Raw genomic sequence first — 22,150 nt, forward strand, 5'->3', positions numbered from 1 at the left:
TGTTCATTTTTACACCATCTCTGGTGGACAAATCTCTCAGTGATAAGGTTTCTATGCTGCAGGGGCACGATTACAAATATCCATTCTGCCAATCTGCATTGTAAATTTATTTTGGTTGGCAGCTGGTGTCAGATACACTACTATGCTGGGTTCACCCCTTTTACATTCTTACTCTACAGCCGTATCACTGTTGCTATCCCTTATTTTTCCTTATGTCAATGGGTGAAAGAGATATGAAGACTTAACATTCTGTCAACATAAAAGTCATTAGAGACAGAGTAGCTGTGGCTAAACTTTTCCAGTAGTACCAGTTTTCTGTCTTTCTTTCCATCCACATATTTTGAAGCATCACATTCCCCTTGTCGCAGTGCCTGACCTTAACTTTTCTCTTGTTTATTTTGCCATTGGCTATGATGTTTCTTCTTTGAATTATCACTCTTGAAGTTATCTAGTTACTTAGAATTCAAGGAAGTTTTCTTGGTAAGCAGAAATACTATTTTATGAAAGATGTCAAGTATGCAAATTAACAAAATTCGTTTACTAAATATCTTATCCTAGTTAGTTAAAAGATATTTGCATAAGCAAATTCAATTATGTTAGTATTGGGAACTCATGTCTTTTGAAGATGGGTCAGACATGGTACAGTGTAGATTTATTCATAGTCAGAATATGCTGTTTGCATGTATGTTTAATTCATGCACGTGTATCGTAACACTGATGGATGCAGTGTATCTGCATGTCGGGATTACGATAAGCGTAGTACCGTGTAAGCGGTACCTGGTGGACAAGAAGTTTACTCTCTGCCTTTGGTTCCTGCCCGGAAGACATGGTGCATGCCATAGAGGAAGAGTGGCCATGACAATGCCTATGACACCACAGGGACAAGAGAAAACTTGTCATGTAGATACTCTCAACTGGGCTCTGTTAATTAACCCGTACGAAGGCACGCTTTGAGCATTTCTCTCACACAAAAATTCATTTCGATAATTGTGTAGGTTATTAACACTATAGTGCGGCAAGTATCTCATTACCTTCCTAAGCATTTATCCCCTCCCTGTGCACCACACTTTCACGTCGCTCAGTGTGCCTGTGACCTCGCAGTGAATTGGTTGTGCCAAAGTGCCATAAAGTGTGGCATTTTGCTCATTGCGCGTCTATCCGTGTCAGTATTTTTTTTATTGTTATGTAAATGTTTATTTCTTGCTTTAATACATTTGAACAAGCCGAAGGTAATTTTATTTTTAGTAATTATGTTCTTTATTATATACGGCTTACAATAATCAGTATGGATAACCGACAAACAAAACAAATACTTGCATGGCTAGAAGACCCTGATTTGGACGAAGAATGTATATTGGATCGGGATGATACAGACGACAATCGGCTAGACAACCCTGAAAGCAACTGCTCTGATATTGATACTCCCCATCAGACAGATACAGAACAATCTTCGGATGAAGTTGTCACATGAAGAGCCACACAAACCAAGAGGTAGGATACCATTTTATACTGGAAAAGATGGGTCTACAAAATGGTTTATACGCAAACACATAAGTAAAATACGTACTAGGACTTGGAATATCTTAATTCATTTGCCAGGGGTCAAACAAGCAGCTAAGAAAGCACAAACTCCCTTACAATGTTTTGCTGTGTTTTTGGAAGATGGAATGACTGATAAAATAGTTACACACACACAAATATACATATCACAAAGTTACAAGAAAAATTTTCACGAGAACAGGATTGTAAGCTGACAGACGTGGTTGAAATAAAGGCATACATTGGATTTTTGAATGTGGCTGGTTTGAAGAAAACAAATCATTTGAATGTGAAAGAAATGTGGACTGATGATGGTATTGCCTGTGATTTTTTTTATTTTAACAGCAACAATGTCCATAGAGTGCTTATTTTCGTTACGAGTGTTACATTTTGATGATATTAATAGTCAGGAGGCAACAAAGCAAGCTGATAACCTAGCACCTATCCGAGAAATATTTAAGGTCTTTGTTCGACACTGTAATGACAATTATACACCCGGAGAGTACTGTACTATTGATGAAATGTTGGAGTCATTCAGCAACCGCTGTTTTAAGTTTCAGGTATATAATTCAAATGAACCCGCGAAATACAGCATAAAAATCTACACCCTCGTAGATGCGAAAACCTTTTAGACGTGTAATTTGGTGATATATGCCAGAAAACAGCCACCAGGACCTTATTTATAATTTGAGCAACGAGGCTGCTGACGTAGTCAAGAGGGTGTCTGCTCCTATATTGAACAGTGGTAGAAACATAACACTAGACAATTATTTCATGTCCATTCCACTAGTCAAAGAACTGAAAAATGTCTACAGAACAAGAGCAGTGGACACATTAGGCAAAAATAAAAAAGAAATTCCTCCATTATTTTTGTCAACATGAACAGACCGATGCAGAGTTCTATTTTTGGTTTTGGTGAAAACAATGTCATCATATTGACATCTTCAACTTTTGTCATTCTGTCTTCCTCAGTTGCACGTAATATTATGGTAGATGCCTTGCAGAAAATAAAGGCGAAATGCATATGGCACTAAAAATTGTTTTATTCAGTTGTTGTCAAATGGTCTATAAAGTAAAAATTATCAATATACCATAATATTACACGCAACTGAGGAAGACAAGATTACAAAAGTTGAAGATGTCAATACAGCTATGTCAAACATTCCCTGTCAACATGTACAACAGGTTCAAGAAAATACATCTGAGACTTCATAAGATGATACAGCTCATAAAATTCAACATATGCAAAAAGAACGATTTAATTCCAAGTTACATTAATGTAAAGGTTAAAAACAGTTCTACGGTGGCACAAAAGTGAAAATCAATTGCAGAATGATATTGGTTACTAAATGAAATTAAAATGCTATATTAAAAAAAAAAACAGTACCTAAACATGATCCTCTCTGAGACTCATCTAGAACTGGTGAAAAATATAGGAAACACCACAGTTTTCATGGCACTGATAGAAAAAACTGAACACAACATATACACAGCAGTGAAACATTTACAACACAAGCATAAACAGAAGATAATCAAACTAACAGTAAAAAAGAGAAAAATAAAACTTCCTGGCACATCAAAACTGTGTGCCGGACCGAGACTCGAACTCGGGACCTTTGCCTTTCGCGGGCAAGTGCTCTACCAACTGAGCTACCCAAGCACGACTCACGCCCCGTCCTCACAGCTTTACTTCTGCCAGTATCTCGTCTCCTACCTTCCAAACTTTACAGAAGCTCTCCTGCGAACCTTGCAGAACTAGCACTCCTGAAAGAAAGGATATTGCGGAGACATGGCTTAGCCACAGCCTGCGGGATGTTTCCAGAATCATATCTATACCAGTGGTCACTTGATGTTCGGAGAGGCAGATTATGTCAATTTGGTTAGATGAATTCATTTCATCAATACAAATGAGTAGTTCATCAACTTCCTTTCTGAGTCCCGGAATGTTCTGGTGTAATAAAGATATACTGCATACTCATGGGCTTCTAACTGCTTTGGCGAAGATGAACTGGCAGTTTCTGATTACTTTCTGTTAAACATTGTTTAAATGGAGGCTGTATCTGACTCCTGTTCATCTGTTTTCTCAAACTGAGTGTGTCTGCCAATCTCTCTTAAAACTCGTTTTCTTTCCCCCTTCCCTATCCTAAAAAAAAAGACATCCCTCTGACACCTGTGACCACTGGTATTTTACCATTTGTGGCAGTGCCCCCTTAAGTTTTCTGCAATCAACCCAGACAGTTTTCCTTTCCCTTTCCTATTGAGGTGAAGGCCATGCCTAGTGTAGTTCCACCTATCGATAGCATCCACAGGAATCAAACCAGTATGGGACCCTATATCCATCCTAAGCAGCCACTCCAACTCCAAGTTCACCCTCCCGGCGGAAGAGTTCAAATGAGGCCGATCATGACATCTCGACACATGTCTCGACAACAGTCCTCGAGACTGTAAAAAGGCTGTCCTCAGCAATTTTTGCCATTAGGACAATCTCACAATTTGGAGACATAAATGTCATGAAGTCCACATACTTCACATACTTCCACTCCATTATGTGTTATGGCATCATCTTCTGGGGCAATTCACCCTCATCTAAAAAAATCTTCCTCATGCAGAAAAAAGTGAAGAGTACCCCTGAGAACCTCCTGCCGTATGCTCTTTAAAAAACTTTGAATACTTTCCACAACCTGCCAGTATATTTTTTCCCTAATGAGTTTCTTGGTTGACAATCCTGCCCACTATGAAACCAATAAAAGCTTCCATTATCACAATACAAGAAAGAAGGCTGACCTCCACTTTGAACTAAAAAGTTTAACTCGGGTACAGAAAGGAATGCATTACTCCAGTGTCAAAATATTTAACTTATTACCGAGCTATATAAAAAGTCTACGTAGTAACAGTGCATCATTCAAAAACAATCTAAAGACATATTTAATCGAGAAAACATTTTACTCACTTGATGAATACTTCAACAGAGAAAAGTAGTCTTTGTATGTATTTATATTTACTGTTGTTTGATTATGTTCTTTTTGTTCCTATTTGTAACCATATACTTACTGTGACAAATAGGCTTTTGCAATGTGATAAACTTTGCATAATGTATTATTCCTACGACTTTATTTTAGTTCATTATTATTTTTGCAAGTCTTATGTAATTTACGTCTAGTTCTGCTCTTGTAAACTAATTGATACCATGGTCTGTGAACATATATTACTCAAGCCATTCTACATCCTAGCGTGATACGCAAAAGTGATGTGCGCAATGGTTCCCCCACTCTTGCACCCGCCCATCCGGGATTCGCTATGTCACTCATTGTTGGCTTGGCAGCCATCAGAGATGGAAGTGTTGCCACAAATGGTGCAGGACTTTTGCTGAGGGTCACACGGAAGTTCATGATGAAGAACGGAGAGGAAGACCACTGGTTTCGGATGCGATTGTCCTGAAGATCAATAGTGAGTTGCTTAAAGATCAGAGGGTCACTGTCTGTGAACTTGTTGAATGCATTCCTGAAGCATCCCACAGCACAATTGAAAGTACTTTATCAGAAACGTTGGGTTATCACAACGAGTGTGCTCGCTGGGTCCCCCAAATGCTGACTGACGGACACAAGGAGCAATGTCTTGATTGTGCTCGCACACATAAATTTCTTCAACAATGTGAGGCAGGAGGCTACAAGGAGACGTAGTTGGACTCTATCGTCACAGGAGATGAAACGTGGGCGTTTCATTACACCCACGAAACAAAAACAACAACAATCTCATCAGTAGCACCACTCCAATTCACTGCCACCAAAGAATTTCAAACAAATGCAGTCAGCAGGATAGGTTATGGTGACTGTATTTTGAGATCGGAAGTGGACACTCATCAGCGATTTCATGCAACCTGGGACAACAATAAACTGAGACAGATATTGTGAAGCATTGACCATACTCCGGCGAGCCGGAGAGGATGACAGAGAGGGAATAGTGGTTCTTCATGACAACGCTCAACCCCACATCACTGGTCAAACACAGGGGCTTTTGAAGAAATGTGGGTTAACTGTTATGCCTCATCCCACGTACAGCCCAGACTTAGCCCCCAGCGATTATCACCTCTTCCTCAATCTAAAGGAACACTTAGGTGGCAAACACTTCAAGAGCAACGATAAAGTCTGAGCAGAGATCACATGCTTCCTCAATGGGTTGGCAGGAGACTTCTTCAACTTAGGAATACAAAAGCTAGAGTACCGTCAACCCTACTTTTGGTACAATCCTCGTAGACAGGCAAAACATATGCCATGTGATATGATGGTGGTATTGAACAGCATTCTTAGTACATAAAACAATGTTTCAGGATTCGATGTGAAAACTAGACAGAAAGTTACCTATCTGCTGGAGTGTGTGATGAGAAATCTAGGGAGGAAACTGAAAGATGTGAGTGGATCCACTCCCATAATCCTGTATGGCTGCACCCTTGTTGGTCCAGTCACCTTTCAAGAGATCATAGTGCTGGTTAATGTACTCAAGCATCTGTCAATTACATCAGACTTTTGACTGAAATTTGTAAATTGTTAGCCAAGAAATTGTTCTATATGCAAAATTCTTGTACTTATATAGATTTCAAGGAACTATTTGTTTAGAAAAGAAGTCACTGTTATGGACAGTGTTATTCCACATGAATGTATTCTTTTTCTTTCTTTCTTTCAAGTAGGGGGATTAACTTCCCAATACATAATGTAACTTTAAATCTTGTTCGACTTGGATATAATGCAGTAGAAGATTGATGTTCTATGACTGATGATTTGTTATGTCCAACACAGAAAGGTGAAAACTTAAAAAGTTCAGGAGTACATTCAATGAACCATGTTGTAAATAATTATCAGAGACTGATAAAATTAGGCACTGTTAAATTAGTAGTCATACATTTCAATGAATTTTCTTATCTCAACACTTAGTATGTATTTTTTTATAAAGTGTAAATTAATTTTTTAGGTTTCTATGTAATAGGTTAGCTTGTATGAACAATCAGCAAATGGTGTGGAAGACATTCAAGTTTGTGATCATAAATTGTGTATAGACTGTATAACGAGATGTATACATTTGTGATTTCACACACTGGTTTTGGTCTTCATGCTACTCTATTATGTCATCATTCCAAGCTATTAATGACTCTGATTACCTGTATTTATCCTGAGTACTACATTATTGTACCTCATTCGAACTTGATTCGTGTGCAAACTCGTGCTTAATTCTGCTTTGGGTAGGGGAGAACGGGACAAGATGGGGTGGAGGGCAAGGCGGTGTTTTTGTAAGTGCTGGCAGCCATTTTGAGCAAACCACTTTGAGTGTATACATCAAAACATGTTTTTGTCTGTGCTGATGTACTTTGTCGTTTTCAGGCGTGAAAAGGTTAGAGAAGTAATTGTTTCTTGTACTTGTAAGTATCATCATTGAAAAAAAGCAATAAATTAATGTATGCAATAACTAATTTAATATATCTTTTGTGCTATAATATTAACCTAACCTAAAAATGGTCCCTGGGGGGCAAGACGGGGTACATAGTGGGAGGGCAATATGGGGTGCCCCAAATGACATAACACATAATGCAAGAAGTCTAATTTTTTTATTTCCAGAAAATGGTTCGGACATATAAAAGGAAAATGGAGAGGAGTTCAGGGAGTGAAGAAGCTATGAAAAATGCTGTCACTGAAGTAGTCAATGGCCAAATGGGTTATTATCAAGCAGCAACAGCATTCCACGTGCCTCAAACAACTCTCGAACGTAAGGTAAAAAAATTCAAATCAGAATCTAATGAAGTTGAAAAAAGTGAATCTTTTGTTGGAAAGGATCAACTCGGACCTTACAAAAGTGTATTTAGCCCTGAAGAAGAACAAGAATTTGTTATTTACATAAGGACTATGGAAAGCCGTTTGTTTGGTTTGACTGATACTTACGTAAAGTGGCTGGCATACTAGTTAGCTGTGAGAAATAACAAGCAGCATAATTTTAACCAGACCAAAGAATCAACCGGAAAGGATTGGCGTAGGGGATTTTTGCAAAGAAACCCAGGTTTATTACTTAGGAAACCTGAGCAAACCTCCGCAGCTAGAGCGATGGCTGTTAACAAAGTTAATGTATCCAAATTATTTGGTTTATTAGGGGAACTACACGACCAGCACAAATGTACAGCAGATCGAATTTATAATTGCAATGAAAGTGGGATTTCTGCTGTTTCAAAGAACACTTCCAAAATATTGGCACTGAAAGGGAAAAAACAAGTAGGCTCATTATCATCTTCCGGAGGAGGGAAAACTGTCTCCATTGAATTTTGCATGAATGCAGTGGAGGTTTTATGCCGCCCATGTTAGTGTGCCGCCCATGTTAGTGTATCCTCACCAGCGAATGAAGCTGGAACTACTTAACAATTGTTCACCTGGAATGTGGGCGGAATGTCATGTCTCTGGTTGCCTGATAAACAAAGTAAGAGCTTACGGAATATCAGACCAGCTGTGTGGCTGGATTGGAGAGAACAGAACACAGCATGTTGTTCTCAATGGAGAGACGTCTACAGACGTTAAAAGTTACCTCTGGCGTGCCACAGAGGAGTGTTATGGGACCACTGCTTTTCACAATATATATATAAATGACCTAGTAGATAGTGTCGGAAGTTCCATGCGGCTTTTGGCGGATGATGCTGTAGTATACAGAGAAGCTGCAGCACAGGAAAATTGCAGTGGATAGGCACTTAGTGCAGGGAGTGGCAACTGACCCTTAACATAGACAAATGTAATGTACTGCGAACACATAGAAAGAAGGATCCTTTATTGTATGATTACAGGATAGCGGAACAAACACTGGTAGCAGTTACTTCTGTAAAATATCTGGGAGTATGCGTGCGGAACGATTTGAAGTGGAATGATCATATAAAATTAATTGTTGGTAAGGCGGGTGCCAGGTTGAGATTCACTGGGAGAGTCCTTAGAAAATGTAGTCCATCAACAAAGGAGGTGGCTTACAAAACATTCGTTCGACCTATACTTGAGTATTGCTCATCAGTGTGGGATCCATACCAGGTCGGGTTGACAGAGGAGATAGAGAAGATCCAAAGAAGAGTGGCGCATTTCATCAAGGGTTATATGGTAAGCGTGATAGCGTTACGGAGATGTTTAGCAAACTCAAGTGGCACACTCTGCAAGAGAGGCGCTCTGCATCGCGGTGTAGCTTGCTGTCCAGGTTTCGAGAGGGTGCATTTCTGGATGAGGTATAGAATATATTGCTTTCTCCTATTTATACCTCCTGAGGAGATCACGAATGTAAAATTAGAGAGATTCGAGCACGCACAGAGGTTTTCCGGCAGTTGTTCTTCCCGTGAACCATACGCGACTGGAACAGGAAAGCGAGGCAATGACAATGACATGTAAAGTGTCCTCCGTCACTCACCACTGGGTGGCTTGCGGAGTATAAATGTAGTAGATGCAAAGACATTTCTGAGAAATGGTTTGACACATTCATTGAATTTTATAGAGCAACCAAAGAGAAATCCATGCTGTTTTTGGTGGATGGACATTCAACGCATATGCAGAGCCTGACTATAATTGATAGAGCAAGGGATAATGGAGTGACCATCCTCTGTTTTCCACCACATTGCACCCACAGGCTTCAGCCTCTAAATGTTTCATTCCTGAAGCCTCTCAGCACATACTATGATCAAGAGCTAACCAACTGGCTAAGATCAAATCCTGGTAAAGTTGTTACAATGTTTTAGATTGCAGAGATTTTGAGCAAGACGTTTCTCAGAGCTGCAACCATGTTGACTGCCATAAATGGAGAAAAAAATAATAATAAATAGCCAGGAATTTCCCCTCTTGAACCGAACATCTTCCCAGATTCAGCGCTTCAAGCTTCTCTCACTACAGACACTCCTTTAGCTACAAGTGAGGCCGCTAATGTTACTGTCAACAATGACCAAAGAGAGGCTTCAGTTGGCTCGCATAAGCAGGTTATCCCAGAGACAAGCGATGGTCCTGTCAGCCAAGCCAGTCCTAAAGAGCATTATGCACTTTCTGTAGGCCTAAGCCCTGGGTGCTCATTTTAGGATGATTATAACCCCAATTACCACACTACAAACAAGTAGGCTTCTGAGAACACCACCAATCAATTAAGATCATTTGCTGTTTCACCTGAACAAATTGTACCAATCCCTCATGTCGGAAAGAAAAACATCCAAAAAACAGGCCACAAAAAAGGAAAAACTGTTGTTACTAGCTCCCCTAACAAAAGAGAACTTTTGGAGATTGCAAGTAAAGTCAAGCCTAGCAAAAAGAAGGAAAGAGTGCGCCTGAGAAGAAAGTTAAAAAATTCCTCTTTCTTTGTACAGGAAAAACTGGTAAAAAAACAAACAATGACAAACTTGGCAAAGAAGATAAAAAAGGGGAAAAATGAAGAAGAAAGCACATCAGAAGAAGATGACACTGCGTGCCTGTATTGCGGCTATTTCTACTTGCAGTCAACAGAAGGATGGGTGTCGTGCGTCTCTTGCAAAAAGTGGGCTCACTGTTCATGTGCGAGAGAAGAGGGCGAGGATGCCGAGGTACATTACGCATGTGAATTTTGCTTACAGAAAGATGACTGTAACTGAATAACAATAAACTAAACCAACTAGTGATTAAAGTCGAAATGATTCAACATCTTTATCATCCATTATCAAGAATTATTTTAGTTAGGCCTATTGAAGTTAATATTTTGAGTAACTAATATAACTTTTTTATCATACAGTCTTTTAGGTATTGAAGTTAATGTTACAATTACTTTTTTAAGTTAGTAGCCTATTTATATAATTTCATCGTAATACAATGTTAAAAAGATAATTTGTATTTAGTTGTTGGAGTTATCTTTAGTAATTAAACAGGGTGCACATGCGGACAAGGAAAAAAAATTCCTGGATTTTTCCCGGATTTCCCGGTTAAAAATACACTTTTTCCCGGGTGAAAACTCACTTTTTCCATGTTAAGTGACAGTATATCTTCCCTTGGAACTGCAAAACTTACCAATCCTTTGAATGGTTATGGTTTTATACACGGGCATAGCATTTCCTGGCACTTTAGAAAATGAAACTTAGGGAAAAAGACATGTTTTGGAAATATCTTTGATGTGCAGTAACATGTACGCTGCGTATTTTCGTATTATGAAAGTATGCATTGCAATTCCACCAAACACTGCATGTTACTTTCGAGTCATTGAAATCGAGACTGCGATGCGCTTTTGTAAGCCAGTCATAGCTCATGTCACGTGATGATGACAATGGATAGTGGACATTCAGAGGATAGGACACGTGATATAGTCAGCTAACAGCAACATCACTGTTAAGTGTCCGCCCCGATAGCTGAGCGGCGGCCAATGGCCATACCATGTCGAATACACCGGTTTTTGTCCAGTCACCGAAGTTGAGCAACATCGGGCCCAGTTAGTACTTGGATGGGTGACCGCCTGGGAACACCGGCGGTTTATGTAAGCACAGGCTTGGCAGACAAAATATCGCGAGTAGAGGTCTGCCCAGTCATGTTTTCTGACCACTCCTGCTACGAGTGCAGCATCCGATTCGAAGCAGAGAAGATGGTGGCGGGAAAAAGCTCCTGGAAGTTAAACACCGACCGCCTACTAGATGCCTCTCTGAGAAAGGAAATACCAGCCACGTGGCAAGAATGTTTGGTGCAGAGAGGAGAGCACGGTACAACAATAGACTGATGGATCACGCGTACTAAACCAGTGCTGAGAAATCTGTTAATTCGATTCTGCGCCAAAAAAGTGTTCTGGCGGACGAATACTCCCGAGTTCTATCAACAGTGTCTCAAAGATACCCTAAACGTGCCACTAGACGACCAATCATTCTTGCTAGGGTGAGAAGGATCAAAGCCAAAATGCTACAGATCAAACAGCAACAATTGAGGGGAGTAATAACAAGAAGCAAAACATACGGCGAAGTGGATGATGAGCCCGCCACACTGCACCATATCAACAGGGAAAGGGAAGGGGCAGCGAGCAAGACTATTAAAGAACTGTGCGACAGAGATGGGCACTCTCTCAAATCAAAAACAGAAATCAAAACACACATTGAGATGTACTTCAAACAACTTTTCCAAAAAGAAGAAATAAAACAGCGAGCAGTAACAAACATTCTGCAACACACAACACTGATACTAATGGAGGCAGGCAGACCAAAACTGACGGAGACCGTCAACGAAGATGACGTCAGAGCAGTCCTGAAGAGCAGCGCCAAAGGAAGAGCACCGTGTGCTGACGGCATCCCGACCGAATTTTACAGTGCGTACTGGGACATAATCGGAGGAAAAGTGTAGGAGATGATAAATGAGATTTTCAACGGAGCAGAGATACCAGCCACACTCATGGATGGGACGATCATACTGATACCAAAACAGAAAAAAAGCCCGACGAATTGAAGACTACCATCCCATCACACTCCTAAATGCTGATTATAAGTTAATAGCTAAAGGTCTTGCAAACAACATGAAAACTGCTATGACCAAAGCGATAAGCCCATGGCAGACGTGCGGTGCCAGGTAGAAGCATATTTAACGCTACCTCCATGTATAGAGATGTGATAGCACACGCAGCGACCAACAGAAGTACAGCAGCCATAATATCCGTAGACTCAACAAGGCTGTTGATAGGATCGATCACAGTTACTTGATGAAGACGCTAACCAGACTAGGGTTCGGACCAAAATTTAACAGCATTGTTGACAAATTATTGAAGAATGCCAAATCCAGAATAGCCATAAACGGCTGGATAACCAAATACATAGCCCTAAACAGGTCTGTGAGGCAAGGCTGCCCCCTGTCAATGGCCCTCTTTGCAGTAGCACTAGACCCGCTATTGAAGAAGATCGCCAATAGCATAGCAGGCTACACGGTGGAAGATAAAACAGTGGCTTGCGTAGCCTACGCTTATAAAATAGGAATCTTCATCAAACAACATGAAGAAATAACAATGGTAGAACAAATACTACAGTCTTTAGAAGAAGCGTCAGGAGCAAAAATAAACAAGAAGAAAACAGTGCTACTGCCAATTGAGAATAGCAAATAAATGCAGCAAATCAGTGGTATGAAGTAGTCAAAAACCATAAAGTACTCGGCATCTTCATGCAGCCTTGCGCACAGAAAATGGTTACATACAACTGGAGAAATGCACTAAATATAATATGAGGCCTCATGAGACTACATTCAAACAGAAAACTAACCCTCCATCAAAGAGCAGACCTTATAAATACCACAATCCTATCGAAAGCCTATTACCTGGCACAGATCCTGACCATACCCAAAGAAATAGCTAAGACAATAAAAGGAGCTGCATACTATCACCTGTGGTGCAGAGAAATCTTCAAAGTGGCGCAGGAAACATGCTTGCTACCGATGGAAGGACGACTCGGTCTTGTGGAAGTAAAAACGAAATGTGTGGCGCTTCTGCTAAAAAGGACGCTAGAAATCAAGGAGAACAACCCAGACAGCATCACTGCAGCACTTCTAAGAAGAATGTAATCTGCATCAGAAGAACCACCAATAGACACGAGCCACATCACGTATAAGATCTGTCACGTAAAACAATACCACATAGGCAAGAGCTATGCAGTGACAACCGTGGTCACAGGACAGCGAAGAAAATATACAGGATGCTAAGAGGAAGACCTGCCAGAAACAAAATCGAAAACTAGTTTCCAAATCACAACTGGCCACAAATATTGAAGAACATCACAGAAAGCACGCTACCAAAGCATGTGAAAGCAAGCTGGTACCAAAGAGTAAACAGGACGGTACCAACAAACCAAAAATTAGCCCAGATAAAACAGAGAGAATCAGACAAATGTGAAGCATGCAACTCTGTTGACACATTAGATCACCGCTTCACTTGTAAAAACGGGGTCAGTATATGGGAAACATGCCAGAAAATGGAAAAATAAATAGAACGGACCAGCGGGCTATAACAACCACAGCCATCATTGCGCCCCACACCAAACCATTTCCCAGGCCGAAAAGACTAGCAACCCTGTGGATCCTCGGCATGACAGGCCACGCCAGCGTGACGAAACGGCAGACAGACCGTGTCGACTTCCTGATGGACCTCTGGGAGGAACATAAGGAAGCCCAGCAGCACAGATAATACTACGAGAACTTCCTCCGGATACCCCTGCAGGCAGCCATCGACGACGTCTTCCCCGGCGGCACTTGACCACCAGCGAGACATCCCACAGCAACTTCCAAAGTGCAGTGCAGTGATCAAAGTGATAATAGTATAAAACCAAAAAGAAAGTGCAAGTAAAAGTGCTCCAAAAGTGTTTCAAGCAATGCATCAATAAGAAAAGGAAAGTGTTTTTGTCTGAGTATACACCTTAGGGTTTAGTGTTCAGTGCTACAGTCTCCCACACACCACGGAAATAACAGGTACTGATTACAGTGATCTTCTTCTTCTTCTTCTCTCTTTTTTTAAATGTTTTCTTCCTTCCCATCCCAGGTGCCAATAAGATATAATATGTTCTAATAAAACCTTTCACTCATCTCTACTTTTACCTTTCGTCCTTCAACTGTCAGATCTTCTCCCATTTAAATAATATGTTATTTATGATTAAAGGCTGAAATTAAGCTTTACCTCCATTTCTTCTAGCATATTTTCATACCTCAAATGGAAATATGTAACTCAAATAGATATGATGTAATGTGATCAGTATATAGATAATCTAGGCTTTATTTTAGTATAAAACATTGCAAGTGAACTACAACTATGACATCAGGGAAATGCCAGTTGTGTCATTATTGCCACAACAAACTTGGACAAAACTAAATAGCAATGAAAACACAACACAAGGACTATGCTCAGTAACAAATATAGAAGAACATATCAATATGCTTCAAAATGAAAACACTGAAAGGAGAGAGAGAACAAATACCACAAGCAGAAGAACAAAAAGTAATATGAAAACTTGTAATTCACAAAGGTAGAGATGATTTTACTTCTTTTTTTCTCAAATAAATATCTTTGTTTAAAAAAAGGGGGGAGGGGGGGGAGAGGGGGAGAGAGAGAGAGAGAGAGAGAGAGAGAGAGAGAGAGAGAGAGAGAGAGAGAGAGGTGCTGTTGGCTCCCCTTCATTTTGCTGGCACGGTAGCTCAGCGTGTTCGGTCAGAGGGTTTAGCTAACCTCTGCAGTAAAAAAAACTGAGTGAACGGATCAACGAACGAGCGTGATGGATTGCCGTCCTATGGTGCCTTTGTTCGATTCCCGGAAAGGTGAAAGATTTTTCTGTTGTGCTATCTTCATCATCATTTCATCCTCATCCTCCGCACAGGTCGCCCAATGTGGTGTCGAATGTAATAAGACCTGCACCAAGGCAACCGGACCTGCCCCGCAAGGGGCCTCCCGGCCAATGATGCCAAATGCTCATTACTGTTTTTCCACTGTTAAGTAGCACGAACACACAAACAGGGAAAGATAATAGTTTAAATTAATATACATGGTCTTGTTACAAGAAAAGCAAAGCTTACATATAAAATTGGTCTCTAAGGTTAATAAGCTGCAAGAGAAGCTAAGCTTCCGTATATATTGTTTATCTTTTTTGCGTGTTACACTTTAAGATATATCACACAAATGTGCCAGTAAATGTTTTAATAATGAGATAAATGTCTGATCTTCAGAGTTCGAAATTCTTCTAAATGATTCGTAATCAAAGAGTTAATGTTTAAATGAGAGTCAAATGCTCTTCGATACATTCTTCCACATAGTTCAACTTACGTAAAAGGATATTTACTTTGAAAGTAACACTTTTCAAACCACCATTCGCAATATTTTACCACAACCTGTTAGAAATAAGTTCGTTTCAGCAGTTGCCAGAGAGCGCAGATAACAGGCGATGCTGCACTTGCACAGCTATCAACGTATAAGGCTCTTATGTATGAATGTGTAAAACACTGAAAAATCATACAAGGAGAAAAGAAACAAGACATCGGAGGATACTACAAGAGCATCGGAATTTCGTGAACCTTACTAAAATGTGCACATTTAAAGTGCTTACTTCAAGTGCACATTTGTATGTTCAGATTCCCAATGAAGTAGACCTCGATCTGAGATTAAGCTTTTCAGTGTGGTTTTCAGGCTGTAAATTTTCTTGGAGCACCAGTACTGTATTATATCAGGTTTGATTCTTTATTGTGGCATAATGCCATATGTGCCAGAATATGAAAATGTGCATTTGAAATGCAGCAAACAGTTAAAAGTAGCCACTACTGTAAAAGTAAACATTTCGTTTCAAATACATTGACTGCCTCTGCGGAAAAGGTTAATAAAAGTCAAATTTCTGTAGCAAACAGACAAAAATAACTTCATTGTTCCGCAAGGCGATTAATGCTTGACAGTCAGAAAGGTGTAATAAAAGAAAATCTGAAACTAATAACATATTTTTGGCTTCCATATAATGCATTGTAATTCACTTTATAGCTCCCGGCCACAGATATCCGTTTTGTTTTCAGTTGACGTGAGAGTAAACAGAGGGGAAACACCAAAATCACGTGGAGACTACCCACTATAACTCAGGCTGCTCTGTGCATCAGCCCTGGATCTACGATATTTGCAAACTGGGTCAATTAATTAAAATAATAATAATAATAATAATAATAATAATAACAATGTTCATCTTGTAGTGCACATCTTGCTGAAAAGTCTGAAACATAATACATATGTGTTCGAGGAAATGTAAGACATGTTATTTGGTCTTAAGTGTGCCAGAGTGCAGTGCCACGCCTCTTCATACAGCATTCTTCTATAGCACGTCACTGTATTTCGCTCTGTGGAATTTAAACGTGTAGATTTTGTAATGGATGCCATAAAACCTAAACAGGACAGTCGAAACTGTTGTTGTTGTTGTTGTTGTTGTTGTTTAAAAAAAAAAAATAATTAAGAGCGAATGGGATTATTTGTAATCCGGAGAAAAAGAACTCTTCAGAAAATTTGCACTCTTTATTGTCTATTAGTTAATAACTTGCTGTTTTGTGTGACATAAAATTAAATATAGGCTACATAAAACCAATAAAGACAAGAGACAAGCACAACAGTAAACATTTCTTCAATCCTTAGCTCCTAGCATTTTTTCTCTCTAATCTTGCTACAGCTTTACACGGCATGCTTTCATTTCTGCAAAAGATTCTATTACCTTCAAACGTTTTGCTACATGAGAAATCGAAATGTCGTTATCTAATACTGAAAAAAGCTGTAAATACAAATAATACCCAAAACTGGTGTGATTTCTCCATCTGATTACATCTATTTTGTCACTGCCTGCTAGATAAAACAATATAGGCCTTTCAAATATTGCAACAATTTTTTAACACACACCAAATAAACGAGACTGTTTTGGCACAAATTGTCATTTTCATAACACGACAGAATATAATTCAAGAAGTATGAATATCATATGCCTATAAGGCCTACTACAAGCAAAAAGCTTTACGTTATGAAATAGTTTCACATTTCACCCATGCACCAGTTTCTCAAGCACGAGATCGAAAAGTAGTGTTACTAATTTTTTATATGGATTTGGAAACATCTTATTCATCCATAATTTGTGTGATGTCCTCATTTCTTCTCCTTCCTCATTCTAACAAACAATCTTGTCATCAAAAATTTTGTAGCTATTCCTGCCACTGTCAAAATTTGTTCGCCGATTAACTTCACAATCCTTGCCAGATTTAACTTCACAATCCCTGCCAGAATCCCAGGTTTAGTTACCCCGTGATTATTCTCTGGTTAGGCGTTGTTACATATTCGTACACCACGTTTTCTGCATTACTTCCAGAATAGAACTCAAGCGGCTGCTAGCCGGGGACTGCACAACTGGTCCTCACTAGTATAGTGATCTGGCCAAAAATTTTCTTTCCACCGAGAAGATAATACGTTATCTTCCTCACCTGTTATTCCTATTACTTGTTTATTTCCACTCTGGTAGTCCGAGTCTATGGATTTCGCTAGTAATTATAACTCTGACCATTTGCAAACCCGATCAACCACATAACGAGACAGCGATTGGCAGTCATCTGTTCAGCTTTATTCCGCTCAGCTCGTATAGCCCCGTCCCCTTTCATCTGCGGAAAGTTTATTTCCAGATGCGACGAGGATCCTCCTGACAGAGATATCATGTACACTATACACGCATTCAAAAATCAACTTATGATTCATTTAGAAATCAACTTAAAATGTGATCAAAAACCTACAGGGATGTGTTTCAAAATCATATGAATAATCGATAGACCAACGTGCGCTGGATGCTAGGCACTTTGTGAAACAAGTATTTTTTCTCACAAGAATTTGGCGCCCCCTTTTCCCGGTAGCATCTACCTGCTTCCTTCGACTGCTTGCACAGCCAACAGCCACACTGCTGTAGCCAGACGGGGGAGAATCTACTACTCAACTACTCAAAAGCGACTCAACTGCGCATGCGCATTAGCCCGCTCGTAACAGCTAAAATGAATCAAATGTAGACAGTTGTGACTTCACCTTCATCGGAGGCAATTTGTTGTTATGAAGCATTGCGTAGTCTCCCTAAAGCTTTTGACACATTTTGCTGTTGGCAGATGCTTGCACGAGCACTGTGTGTGTCGTCGTATATGGTGCATTTCCTTTGCAATTTAAGTTATTTTCATTTTTTTTCTCTTGTTTATATTTTATTGTAGAAGTATTATTCTGCAGTACGGGGATACAGTAATATCCTTTGATAGAGTATTGGTTCTTACCAGTCAAAATTACAAAAATTTAACTTAAAACCAAAAAAATGAAAAATTCCCGGTTTATCCCGGATGAAAAAATTCCTGGATCTCCCGGGTCGTATACACCCTGTTAAACTTTTGTTTAAAGTTAATACCGCAGACGTGCCAACTCTTCCCGATTTTTCCTTCTTCCTCTCAATCTCCCGACAGTGAAGACTCATCTCCCGATTTTCAGAGCAGTTTCAATACTTTCCTTACTATTTGAAAATCCTGCACCTTCAATATATTGGTGGATGACAAGGTATGGCTGCTACTTGTCTATGTTAACTTGGTAGATTGGTGCGGTGGCTGGCGGGAGCGGCAGTAGCCGTAGCTCGCGCTTCATTTCTACAATAAAGTAAGGAACTTATTGTTGGCAGCCAGTGATCTCCATACTAGAGATCACTGTTGGCAGCGTTCGGAGAAAAATGAATATCATTCAACTAGTGCCAATTTCCTCCGCTTCTGTTAGCACCAGCGCAATCGTAAAGTTACCGTGGATAGTTGTTCCAAGGAAAGTGATTAGCACTGTTGTGTCTACCAGGCAGTGTTGCCAAGTTAGGGGATTTCCCCCTAAATTTCGGGGGAATTAAGCTGCCTAGGGGGAAGTTAGAGAGATAATTGTTTCAGGGGGAAAAATATTTAGGGTTTCTGTCCTCCCCTCCCCGCCCCTCCGCACGATAATTTCATTCTTGACACCCTTTTACCGTCCCACTACCCTGATTGCTTACCCGACGGTGTGATAAATTATTTAGGGGAATTTGAAGTGCAATATAGGGGGGAAACAGTGCACGAGGGTTGGCATCACTTCTACAAGACCATTGTCTAGAATGTAGGATCATTGTGTTCTCAGGTCTGTTGCGCAATTTGAGTACTCAGTAGCAGGGGGGGGGGGGGGGGTGAAACTCGTATAGGGATTTCCGGTAACACGACGTTGGTTTGGTTCCAGGCCACTTGGAGCGCTGCAAGTTTAGCTATCTATAGTCTCGTGTTCCTATTGGGTGACTTAGTCTTCCATAATTGTTTTGGTATTGTAGCAACGTGATCGTGATTTTTCGTTTAAATTGCAGTGTAAGTATGTTGCTATTATTCTACTTAATTTTTGGATGCATTCGTAATATTTGATGGTGTGATGATTCAGTATTTACTTTATTTTACTTTTGATTCATACAGAACACGATGTTGTATCATCACATTATGTTCTGTGGACTCTTGTATATTTGTTCCTGCAAAGAATTACAATTTCCATTGGTCAGTTTACTTAAATGGTAAGTATATTTCTTATTTCTGTTCATATTTCCTTGTACAGGGTGGCGCAGGGGAACGGGAAATTTTGAACGTTACAGTTGGCACCACTGTAGCACTGGCAGATGTTCGAAACTTTGCACAACTGATGTGAATGCATTGCCATTTAGTAATCATGGAGAATTGGACTGGTGCGGAACGTGCAGTAGCTGTGAGAGCGTTTTACAAAAATGTTGATAGTCCGGCTGCCGCGCAGAGAACATTTCGACAGCATTACCAGCTTGGACGTCATGGACGTGTCCCATCTGCGCATGCAATTACAACGTGGGTGCGTATTTTTGAAGAAACAGGATCTGCCTTGAAAAAGAAACCTCCAGGTGGCATTCCAACGGTACGTACCCCAAAGAACATTGCAGCTGCTAGAGCTGCAATCGAGACAAGTCCTCGCCGCTCCGTTCGACAGCATGCATCTTCGCTAGGGATTAAGCGACGAAGCTTACAAAGAATACTGCACGAATTAGACTTCCATTCCTATAAGTTGCAGATTGTGCAACACTTACATGAACGAGACTCAGCGTCACGTATGGAGTTTAGCAGCCAGATATTGGCTAAAATCAATGAGGACGCTAATTTCCTTGGTAACTTATGGAAATCAGACGAAGCCCATTTCCACCTGAACGGATTCGTGAACAAACAGAATTTTCGTTATTGGGCACAGGACAATCCTTGTGAGTTTCACCAGCGACCACTACATAGCGCCAATGTCACAATATAGTGTGCTGTATCATGTCATGGCGTTATAGGCCCTTTTTTTTTTTTTAACGTGATGATAGTAGTGCAGTGACAGTAACATCCGCTCGATATGTTGAAATGCTTCAAACATTCTTTACACCGAGACTGTACGAGCTTAATCTTAACGTCGAAAACATGTGGTTTCAGCAGGACGGAGCCAAGTCACACACTGCTCGACAATCGATGGCAGCAGTTCGTCAATTGTTTGGAAGACGCATTATTTCATGTAACGATGACATTGCATGGCCTGCGAGATCCCCTGATCTTAGTGTGTGCGACTTCTTCCTGTGGGGATATCTTAAAGGCAAGGTGTACCGTACACGTCCTGCAACAATCCATGAACTGAAGGAGAACATTGAAAACGAAATCACTGCCATTCCCCATGATTTGCTACACCCCGCATTCCAGAGTTTTCATAACAGGCTGTTAGTGTGTGAACCAGTGATGGGATGGCGAGGCGCGGCGACTCGAGCGCACCGAGAATTTCTCAAACCTCTAGTTCTCAAGCAATCCTCTAGAAGCTCACGAGAAATGGCTCGGCGGCGTGTGCCACTGCGCACCAGTTGGCTGCGACAACATACGCCGCTGTTGTTTTATGAATTGAATGCCGCCGCTAGATAAACACGATCACTGCTCGCTGTGCTCATAACTAGTATGTCTCAGGTTTCATTCGAGTAAAGTTGTTATTCAAATCAACATGACACTCGAAAACGAACGTCATGGTGTTGGCAATACTTTACGGAGGATGGAGATAACGTTACTTGCAACATTTGTCGTAAAAATCTCCGTAATGTATCAAAAAATACAACGGGCATGATTAGACATCTTAAACTGCACAATTTATCAAGCAATAAAACAGCGGCGTCCGTGGATACAGAGGCTCATTCTTCCAATAGTGTGAGGCAAACAAAACATCCAGGTACGTGTGGTACAAAAGGTGAATTCCGTGCAAAAGTTCGGATAGTGTCCGAAGCAGTCCGCCACGCTTAAAAATATTGATTTTTTAATCGTACTCCGATAATCTACAACATACCCCAAAATCAAACCTATACTATCCTAGCTTTTGCACGATACGATATGTAATTTTATTAGACTAGTTGTCGAGCATAACATATCCCCTCGCAGGAGCACTGATCTAAATCTTACATTTCTCTTCATAGAGGGAAGTAAATGGCAACAACAGCTAGATGAAGCACTAGTGGCCATGATAACAGACGATTTTCAACCGCTTTCAATCGTCGAGGACACTGGTTTTCGACGTTTTGTTTCACTGTTGGACCCACAATACTCAATACCAAATCGAAAAAAGTTGCGGCTCATGATTGAGGACGATTACCATAAACAGAAAGAGGCTGTAAACTTGGCCGTGGAAGACTCTACTTGTGTTTCTTAACGACCGATATTTGGACCTCACTCAATAGTGAGGCATATATTGCTGTAACTGGTCATTCATTAACACTAATTGGTGCCTGAAAGCTTTAGCTCTCGAGACATTCCGTTTCCCGGAAAAGCAAACAGCGCTAAATATTAGTGAGGCATTAGATAGCGTGATTTCAAAATGGAACATTGAAAACAAAGTTGTAAGCATCACAACTGACAATGCCAGTAACATGACGGCGGCCGTACAACTTATTCACAGTGGCAACATAGATATGCAACATGTGCCTTGTTTAGCACACACTATCAATTTAGTTGTGAAAAGTTCTTTGAACAGCAACTCAGCTCTGCATAATGCGGGAAAAGGCCAGAAAAATTGTTAGCTATTTTAAAACAAGTTGCAATGCTAATGAAAAACTCCATGA

At 40.3% G+C, this 22,150-nt stretch overlaps 1 protein-coding gene across 1 annotated transcript in view; it reads right to left on the reverse strand.

Annotated features, from left to right (window-relative positions):
* Window positions 1-14,589: 14,589 nt before the first annotated feature.
* Window positions 14,590-22,150, reverse strand: part of LOC126210515 (histone acetyltransferase KAT5-like) — a 148,972-nt gene continuing 141,411 nt past the window's right edge. Inside the window, exon 9 of the mRNA XM_049939762.1 lies at window positions 14,590-14,975. Within this exon, the coding sequence (XP_049795719.1) occupies window positions 14,852-14,975 (124 nt within the window). The 3' untranslated portion in view covers window positions 14,590-14,851. The remainder of the gene's footprint in view (window positions 14,976-22,150) is intronic.

Source organism: Schistocerca nitens, chromosome 10 (assembly GCF_023898315.1).
Source record: "Schistocerca nitens isolate TAMUIC-IGC-003100 chromosome 10, iqSchNite1.1, whole genome shotgun sequence".
Classification (NCBI taxonomy): Eukaryota; Metazoa; Arthropoda; class Insecta; order Orthoptera; family Acrididae; genus Schistocerca; species Schistocerca nitens.